A 10,700-nucleotide genomic window follows, 5' to 3' on the forward strand; every position below is an offset into this window, starting at 1 on the left:
GAGTTATGGAGCGCTGGCGAGTGTGCACGAGGGTGACTTAGGTTGTGTCGCAGGAGAGAGAGAGAGAGCAGCAGTAGTTTGTATTGCGTTAGGGCTCGAAAAAAAAAGCCGTTAATAGGTGGGCCAAGTAATTTGCGTCGGACAGGTTAGAGGGTCCACTAGTGGAAAATTATCAAATGCTTCGGTTAAAAAGCCCACAAATGCTTCGTATTTGACGCATAGCAGACGTCATGCGAGCATTTGAGCATTTTACAAATGCTCCGGTTGTAGAACGTAGCATTTAGTTTCTCAAATGCTCCGGTTGTGAGTGAAACCGGAGCATTTGAGCTTTTTTATATGGGTAAAAATCAACAAATACTCCGGTTATTAAGCAAAACCGAAGCATTTGATGCTACAAATGCTACGGTTTTCCTAAACAGCCGGAGCATTTGTAACTTTTGAATAATAAAAAAAATTCAACTAGCTACTGCCAGCCAGCAGCATACGTACTGTCACTCTCTGTTCCTTTCAGAGATACTATCCATGCCTTCCTCTAACGCTTCTAGTAAACTTCTATGAGCAGTTGTGCAAACCCAAGAAGCATTCAATTACACAGAGAAGATGACTTACAATATATGTCACACTTCTAAGAAGGCATAATAAAAAGTTGAAATAGGTCAACACAGTAAAGAAAATAGGTTTGCAATTCGTACCTACATAAAATACTAAATTATAATGTTCCTGAAGGTAGCACATTACATAAAAGCTTGTACATCTTATTATCTGTTTGCTAGCAAGCTTATACTTTATGATGACCTCTGTAGAGGACAGTGAGAAAGCCTAAGCTCACATCACCCAGGTAGCACATGTCACGTTAGATGTAAAATTAGCAGGCAAGTATGAAATTATCAGGGAACAAAACAAGACTCGCTGATTATTGCAAGGTAGTAGGCTCACATAAATTTAAAAAAAATATTGATAATACGACAATTAGCAAGAATGAGAAAGACTACAGCCATAGCTCATTCACCCAGGTATTACACATCACCTAGTATATGAGCTGATAGGGCCATAAAAACAAAATTCCAGTCGCCATTAAGGTTTAGGGAATACCAGGAATACTAAGATCTAAACTGCATAATAATGAGAAGCAAAATACAGGTACTATTACTGTTAAAATCAAGAGCATTGTAACAGTAACATTTTCCATATTCATAAAAGATCAACTGCCCTTTTGTACATCAATGATTTTACTATTAGATCGACTTGCCATACTTCTAATCTCCAGCAGAATACACCACTACATGGCCCAAAAAATAAAATATAAAGCCTCGGCAATGTTTATAGAGAAGCAATGCATTTTATGACTACCATCTTACCTTTCAAGAGGCTTGATTTCTCTCCGGTATCCTTGTATTGCCGAAGACACTGCAAAAGCCGAAATATATAGGGTAGAACAAGAACCACAGGAATTTATTCTATTGAATACTACTACTATCAATACAATGCTATGTGTTACTTACATTTCCAACATATTTTAAAGTAAAGTATGCTAAATTCTTCATATGCTGAAATAAGAACAAAGGAACTGAGGAAGTATTTGCTCTTAAAAAATGATCGAGTTAGCTATCCCATATTAGAATAAAGAACTAATAGAAGCTTTTCTTGTTCAATATGTAACCCTTATAGCTAAAATTAGAGATATAATTCAGGGAAGGAAAAAGAACCTATTAGCTTACACAAAAGGGAGACAAACAGTAAATAACAATTTGCTCCGAGTGCACATATGAATTGTGTTTACACTATTATATCAGAAGAAATGTGAGACAAAACTTCTTGATTGAAAAATCAAGACAGATTGAGAATTTCAATTTGTATTTCTAATGACACTGGAAGGAAGGGATGGAGGGGAGGATATGGAGAAAGAAAGACAAACTAACCTGCCTATGGACCATGCGGCAGACTGAACGCTCCAAGTCTGACAATACATGCACCAGACAGCTTAGCATGTTCGTTTGTCACTACAGACCAAACAGAACTAGGCATTTCATAAATGAATACACATCCAAACATTCAGCCGAGTACTAATGTCATAATGATAAATCATACAACCAATGACCCCTAAGCGTAGATAGCTAATCCTTAGAATGTTCAGTTTGCAAAGATAAGTATGCGTACACAGTTTGCTTGAAATGTATCTTTATAATAAACTAGTAAAATTTGAATGCACAAACAAAAAATAATATATTCCAGCATTAAACTGTATTAGTGCCTTTACCAGTCACTCCCAGTCGTAGAAGATATTAAGGGAAGAAAAATCTCAAAATGAGAGTGCCACAGAAACAATCAGCCATTATTTGTGCATCATTTTTGCAAAGACAGAAATGAAAGCTACATACTTGAATTGAAGTTTCAAATGAAAAGATTAACCTAGAAATATAAGCCACACTAACCTTGGACATGAACGTCAAGATATCAGCCAAGAAGAAGACGGAAAATGTTATTGCCTGCATTAACAATCACAAAGCATTACTCAAAAAAGGAAAAATAAAAACTACAGCCAGAAAGGAGGGAGTTATACCATATTTAAAAGACCATCTTAACCAACAAATGGTAGAAGAGATAGGGTCCCATAGCACCAGCAGCCAAAAAATGCACTGAAGCTTTCTTACCATGCCCTTATATAGTTACATTCGCTCTAGGTGAGTGGGTGTGAGTGGGTGAGTGAATGTGGTGTGGCCGTGTGGGTGGGTGTGTGGGTAGAGAGCTTCTAGCCCTTATATAGTATAATCATTTCAAAAAGCAAGAGAATCATTCACACCCCTGCAATATCAACTGCCATATTCATGGACGCTCTTATAGACACCAGGATAGAGAGCTTCTAGCTGTACAAAAAAAACCAATAAGAGAGAAGAAATTCCTCGATAGAGCAAAAAGAGAACCTGATTAAGGTCAAGCATGGGTCAAAAGAATCACCTGCTTGAATAATTCAATAGGGCAACAACATGAGCCACTTCAGGGCATAAACTACAAACCACCACTTCAGGAAAATAACATAATTGAATAGTAAATCATCTAATAAGTACAAGTAGAAATGCTTAAAAGGGGTACATTAAAAGTAAAGTCAAAGGATCATAAGTACAAGTAGGATGTAGATACATCCCAAATAGATCCCCATCCTATAAAGTCAAGTAAGACTGAACTGCTCATAAGATGTCTGTAACAGGGAGGTACTATGTCTGTGCAAGAGTATATGCCCAAAAGTTATTGTCTGAACTCATTGTATTTCTCCCTCCTAATACTCTTGCACAGACATAGTACCTCCCTGGGTAGATCCATAAATGATAATTGTGTTATTGCTCATGAAATGCTCAATTTCATAAAAAAGAAAGTAAGGAAAAGTGATGGCTATACAAATTCATTTTGAATTTAGATATAAACAAAGCTTATGACCATATTAGTTTAGCCTTTGTGGAGAAGGTTTTGAGAAAAGTAGGGCTTGCAGATTCATGGGTTCATTTAATCATGCAGTACATTACTACAATATGGGAGAATTGAACTGAAATGAATTTGATATGTGAGAGTAAAAGTATTATCCAGAACTGAATTGATCTGAACCGAACTAAATTGAATTGAACTGAATTGAAAATAAGTTGGAGAACATGCCCTTATTCTATCTCAAAAATATAATAATGGGAACACTTTTTGGCATGGAACAATCCAAATTCTCCGGTTCCACCATAGACTATCGAAAATTATTATTGTTTCTGTCTAGAATTTAAGGATGTTGATGAGTGCTGAGTAGGAGTGATCCCCGAGAGTGTCCACCTGAGCTGGGTGTCCGTACACCAAAATCCTGCAAAATAATGGTAGACTGCCCTGAAGATTGTCCCGGGATCGCCTCTCCGACGCTCAAGTCAGTCCATGATTAAGTTAGAGAGAGAAAGCCTTGAGAGAGATGCTCTAGTTAGTTAGGGAGAGGTGACTAAGATGGAGGGAGGGAGAGGCGACTAAGATGGAGGGAGGGAGAGGCGAGGACGGCAAAATGGCAGCGTGAGAGAGCGAGGGAAAGAGAGACTGTCGAGAGAAAGTGAGAGTGAGATTGAGCAAGGGAAAGAGAGGTTGAAAGGGACACGATAGAGAGGGATGGTCATGGAGGGACACGAGAGAGAGAAGGAGGCGGGGAGATTCACCAAGAGTGAGATAGAGGCACGAGAGGGAGAGTTAGATTTAGATTTAGTGTTTTATAAGATTAATATATTATAGATATTTTAATCTATTACTGCATTTTCTTGGAGAATCGCAACAGTGGGTAGTCTTTAATGCTTTTCTTTTTTCACATAGTTTATTAATGTATATCAATAAAATCGCAGTATTTCAATAGCAGCAAAAAGCCATTATTTTACTAGTGCCTTTTGCTACTACGTCAAATTTAAAAACCAAAAATATTTTTGGTAGGGCTTGTGCCACCTTAGATCCACTATAGACCGACCCTTGTATAATTAAGGATGTATGATAAATTAAGTTTTGCAGTTAAAGAAACTAACATAACATTAACATTTAGTTGATAATATAGTATGATGAGATACTTTAATAATTATAAATAGACATTATACTTCACATCCCCAACGCACACACATGTAGTCATATGACTTTTATTAGGTTGTAAAATTTTAGGTACTTGAACTTTCAAATGGTAGGTAACTTTTACAATTCTTAGTCTCTTTCTAGACACAATCTTTGGACTTTAAGGAGAGTTTTTTTATATTTATTTTACTATATATTTATGTGCTTAGACATTATTTGAAAAGAATTTCAAATTTAATTTAAATATTTGTGAAAAAAATTTATGTGGAAACCACCAAAATATAAAAAAAAATCCTGTACATCACAGGAATTCATTTCAAAACTAGTAAGGTAGTATGAAAACCATGAACGCAAATGAAATTATAGATTTCAATTGTGAATTTGAAATCTTGATATTCGATTTAAATTTGGTGTTTGTGATAACTAAGAATTTTAAATATCATCTTACTGTTTGGGAAGTGAAATTGTAATCATAATAATTGAAACATTACATTAGTCTAGCAATAAAGAAAGAAATAATAAACTTTATGCATTCTTCTGCTCAACTTGTTCTCAGTTTTCAATTAACCTTTAATGTTTTCTCCTTTTTCTCTGCTTCGTTGTATCTTTACTTCAAAAATGTTTGATAATTGATTATCAATTCGACACAAATTAGAATTGAAAATTGCTGATAAAAAATAGTTAGTGGAATGAAAAAAATAACAAAATAAAAAATATAATTCCTTACACAAGGTGAAGATGAGAGCAAATTACTCTTGATGATATTGCATAGTTTTATAGAGAGAATATTGAAGGTATAAGTAATAAGTGAGATAAAGGAAGGAGAGAGAAAAAGTTGTGGAGAAGGAGAAGATTGAAACTCAAAGTTGCAATGGTTGTAATTACATCAAAAAGAGAGATGGTGAAAAGTAGCTGATTTGGGCGATTACATAATAGGCTAAGTACTTTTAATACTCCCTCTCATTCTTTTTACTTGCAACTATCTAGTTTTCACGTTTGTCAATGCATAATTTTGATTATTAATATTTTTAATTATCGATAATTAAAATTATAAAAGTAGATATTCAAAAAATAAACATTGAGACAAATCTAACAAGATTGTACATGAATATGTTTTTTTCCTTAATTATAAAATATTAAAGATAAACTAAGTAGAGTTGGTAAATAATGTAAAAGTCAAATAGTTGTAAGTAAGAAGAAGCGGATGAAGTAATTTGAAATTCGTTGTTTATAGTAGATAATGTTCGAAATTGGATAAAATTCTGAATTTGAATTTTTTTTGGGGACATCCAAACACTTAAATGTATTCAATTCCATGATTTTAAAATGAAATTCATATATCCAACATATCATAATACTAAATTACTTAAAAAAAATAAAACGAGAGGATTATAAAATAACCTTATTTATTGCGTGTGTATCTCGTTAAGACCCTACATTATTCACATTTCCATATTCACATCATCTTTTTGCATCATCGTCCTCCACAAGAAGCCAGATCTAAATTCTAAATACACGCGCGCACAGACACACAGTCTCTCTCTTTTCTCTCATTTACGGTGTCACCTACCGACGATACCACAAGAAACCAACCCAGAAAAAACTCCCAAAACAACCCACAAAAAATTAATCACAAAACAACCTTTCTTTCTTCTACAAAAACGCCAGAGATCTGCAAAATCTCAAAACAACCCAGAAAACACAAAACAAGAAACACCCGCAAATGGATCTTCAACCAGAAGAACTACAATTCCTAAGTTTAACAGACATAGTGAAAGAATCAATCTCAATCCCAAAACTTTCTCCTCGTACTTTTTACCTGATAACCTTATCTTTAATTTTCCCTCTTTCTTTCGCCATTTTAGCTCACTCTTTATTCACTCACCCAATTCTTACCCATCTTCAAGATCCTTCCACTCCAATACAATCTCAATCCCATGAATGGGTTCTTCTCCTTGTCTTTCAATTTTTCTACCTTCTTTTTCTCTTCACTTTCTCTCTCCTCTCCACCGCTGCCGTTGTTTTCACCGTCGCCTCACTTTACACTTCCAAACAAGTCTCCTTCACCTCTACTATCGCCGCCATCCCTTCCGTGTTTCGGCGTTTGTTCAATACTTTTTTGTGGGTTTCGCTTTTGATGCTGTGTTATAACCTCGTCTTTATCATTTTGCTTGTGCTTATCATTGTTGCCGTTGACACCAATAGTACCTTCTTGTTGTTCTTTTCGATGTTACTGGCTTTTGGTCTGTTTTTGTTTGTGCATGTTTATATTACTGCTCTGTGGCATCTTGCTAGTGTAGTTTCTGTGCTTGAGCCCATCTATGGTTTCGCTGCCATGAAGAAGAGCTATGAGCTTCTTAAAGGGAAGGTGCTCATGGCTGGAGTGTTTGTTTTCGGGTATTTGTTAATCTGTGGGTTGATTAGTGGGACTTTCGCGGCGGTGGTTGTTCATGGGGATTCCAGTACTTCGGTTTTTGTTCGGATTTTGGTGGGTGGTTTCCTTGTTGGGGTTCTTGTGATTGTCAATTTGGTTGGTTTGTTGGTTCAGAGTGTCTTCTACTATGTATGCAAGAGTTATCATCATCAAGGGATTGATAAAATCGCGCTTCATGATCACCTTGGTGGGTACCTTGGCGAGTATGTGCCTCTTAAGAGTAACATTCAATTGGAAAGCCTCGATATCTGATGATAAGAAAGGGTTATATGTTGGAGTTGTGTAGAATTTTTTTTCCTAATCTGTTGTATAAATGGGGATGAAGAGTCCGAGAGATGACAAGGAGCTGGATGTGGTCTGTAAGTTTCGCTGTTCTTTGTTATGTATTAGTAGAATATATTGCATAATAAGACATTTTCATCGTCCATCTTGTTGTTGTGTTTCAGCTACGTAGATGTGAAATGAAGTCAGATTTAATTTAGAGAACTTGTATCTCTTATTATCTGAAATAATGGTTAGATTATCTACTGTTTTTGTTTCATTTCTCTTTCTTTTGGATGTCAAAGGTTAGCTTAATTTTGTTTAGTTAAGAATAGTGTGCTTGTTGCGTCCGTGAGAAAACCAACTCCCCATAGCATGTTTCCATTTTTGGGCAAGTTTTAGTTGGTTCTGATATGGTATTGATGCATATAAGAATGCCAATTAAGCCTCATTTGCTCCCAACTCAGGGTTATGATATTTGACCTATGTTTTGATCAGGAAAACAGTTAGTGCATATGTTATGTAAGACTTAAAAATCTTTGTGTATATGAAGTTGAAATGCCGCAGAATGATATTTGAATATTGGTCTAATAAAATGCAAGACCAAAGTGTCAATTTTGTTACCAATTTTTGGTTGGGTCTTTATCTTCACTCTGATCAGCAATGTCTTGAGGTTAAGATTACTCTTAACATATACATTCTTTAAACAATACTGATACTTGATGAAAAAGCATCGAAGAAAGGGTATAGCCGTATAGGGTTATGGAGGCGATATCACATCTTCTAACCTTTGAAGAATGGTCTCAACTCTTAAAAGAGTGTTTCCACTTTTCAGCATATATGGGTTATGCTGGTCTTGCATATATATTTGAAAGCTAACTCTAATGTGGGTAAATCCAGCACTGCATGGAGCAAAGACGCAAAAACATTCGCTTAGTTCAGGTTTCTTTTAAGTACTCATATGCTTAGTTTGTTCACTTGTCAGCTGAGACCAAACTTCCAGCCAAGTTGGGTTGGCCCTCTGCTTTTGTTGTTTCTCTCTTTCTCGTTAATTCAATGGGGGTGTTTCTCAACCATACGTCATATTTTTGTGGGATTAGCTTTTAACATGAGATGAGTGTTTAAGACTATAAGAGTGTGGTAGACTGGCAGTGTTCTCCATGGATCATGATTTTGCTGGATATCTCAGGGGGTATACGATACTTAATGATCTGAGACTCATGAGCTACCATCTGGGATTAAACTTGGTTGGATTGATTCTTTATGCATCTATCGCCTTTTATGCTATGTATGTCCTCTGTAGAGCAGCATCCATGTGGACTGTGGAGATTGTTATCACTCATTCTGCAGCTACAGGCAATAGAGTCTATTAGGCTGGGAGGGAAGAGCAACGAGTGGGTACTTACGCAGCCAAATGGAAAATAAGTGTCAACGGCTTATAACCTCTGTGGTTGCCAAATATCTCTGTTATTATCTCTTGTTGTTTTTCAATTATAACCTCTGTGCTTTCTTGGGCTCTTGAAATCTAGGAAGCTGGTTTGGGTAGGTTGGGGGGGGGGGGGGGTTCAACCGCTGGGTTTTTGATGATACCATCAATTGGTTTGTTTTTGGTCTTCTGCTTTTCTTCCTCTATAACTTTTGCCGCCATGCGCTGATTATTTCTGTGACATACTTCTATCTCATATTTTGCTGATTTCTATTCTAAATGCTCCACCTGCATTCTAAATTTAGTAGATTCACTCACTAGATTTCCCATGTGGTCATGGCCTCATGGGTACTTATCTGGGCTAGGGTGGAACGAATAATTGTAAATATTTCGGTTTCAGTGTGTTATCTATAATCTTGACCAGTCATTCAACTCATTCCTCTTTAGAAGGCAGTTAATAGAAAATATCCAGCAGATAATTGATATAATTGAGCTGAACATCTTGATCTTTAAATTTTGGAGGCTCGAATTCTGAGTTGCTCGAACCAGGTAAGTTGTGTAATCTTTCTTTGTAGTCATTGCATCATTGTACTTGTATTTGTGTGCAAATTGATGCTTCGATCAGATAGGTTTCTGTTATAGGTATCTTCTACACTCTTAAGTCCTATCTGATGATATGAATTTTGGCCTCTGGGATAGTCATGCATCTCGTAATTTTCATTTTGGTCCTTGGATAGGGTTATTTCTCAGAACACTGAGCCTTTTTACTTCATAATACTACTAATGTTGAAGCCGCCCGCTGAATCTACCTTCAGACTGCAAGTTTGCTTCCGCATAGTGTTTAGTTTGCTGCACACCCTTTTTCATAGTATAAATCGGTAGAATTATGTTACAAAAGCTCTTCGCCAACCTTCAGTTTCCGATGTTCTCAGGATGCTATTATAAATGAAAACGATAGTCTTTCTCAGTTTACCTCAAGGTTTTAGGTCTGTTTTGGTCAATATGTTAGAAAATTTATGAAACCAGTCAATGATATGAAATGTTAAGAACAAGTATATTTTTATTTTATGCTAGTTTGGGCTTTACTGCAAGAATTTTGTTTGTAGTTGGTCTGGCACATGTTCTATTTGCATATATTATCTTAGTCAATCATTAGATACTAATTCAACATATGCATAAACCAACTAATTTTGTGGTCTCATATTCCGGTTAGCTCTTTTTCTTAGGCCTTTTTCGGCAATTAGCGGATAATTGTTAGTTGATTGTATTAGCTGATAGCGGTTAGTTAATTGCATTAGCTGATTTGACTAGTTGATTGTATTAGTTGTTTGTATTAGAGGTATTTGGTAAGTAGTTGAAAGCTGATTGCTACATTATTGTGTAAAATGACTAATAAGGATATTCGTATAATCTATTGTTGTACGTTTTATTATTTATTCATGTAATTTTTAATAACTTTAGGACATAAATGTAATTGATCTACTCATTTCCAAATTTCTAATGTCAAAAAGCTCCTCTCCCCAACTTTTTCAAAAAAAGCTTTTTGGGTTCAATAAGCCAATTGAAATATCTTTTTACTTAACACTCAAATTAGAGGATTTACTAGTCGAATTATCTAATATGAGTTTAATTCTTTAATTTTGCCCTAAATTTCTCTTTACCATACAAGGTCTAAAATTGTTTTAAATAAGTCAAGTTTTGCGCGGTTTTCTTATTTTAAGTCTACTTTTTGATTATCTCTGATTGAGTTAGGCTTTTATGTTTGTTTTTTTTTTTATTGAGTTTTAACCTATTTGTGACTTGTGTAGTAGGTTACTTATGATACATGTTACAATGTCCCTTCTTCTGAAACAGGCGAGGGTGGGGGTGGGACATTGTAACACGTATCATAAGTAACCTACTAAACAAGTCACAAACAGGTTAAATCTCAATAGAATAAAACAAAAATCCAAGTTTAACTCAATCAAGGATAATCAAAGATAGACTTAAAATGGAAATACTGCACAAAGATTG

At 35.5% G+C, this 10,700-nt stretch overlaps 1 protein-coding gene across 1 annotated transcript; it reads left to right on the forward strand.

Moving 5' to 3' along the window:
* Window positions 1-6,014: 6,014 nt before the first annotated feature.
* On the forward strand, window positions 6,015-7,541 carry LOC104908866 (uncharacterized). The gene has a single exon (XM_010698032.4). It carries the CDS (start codon window positions 6,290-6,292, stop codon window positions 7,250-7,252), a length of 963 nt encoding a protein of 320 aa, XP_010696334.1. The 5' UTR covers window positions 6,015-6,289; the 3' UTR covers window positions 7,253-7,541.
* The last annotated feature ends 3,159 nt before the right edge of the window (window positions 7,542-10,700 follow it).

This window comes from Beta vulgaris, chromosome 7 (assembly GCF_026745355.1).
Source record: "Beta vulgaris subsp. vulgaris cultivar EL10 chromosome 7, EL10.2, whole genome shotgun sequence".
Classification (NCBI taxonomy): Eukaryota; Viridiplantae; Streptophyta; class Magnoliopsida; order Caryophyllales; family Amaranthaceae; genus Beta; species Beta vulgaris.

Coding starts and splice junctions, on each gene's coding strand:
- LOC104908866 (XM_010698032.4), top strand. CDS start 6,290: ATGGATCTTCAACCAGAAGAACTACAATTCCTAAGTTTAACAGACATA.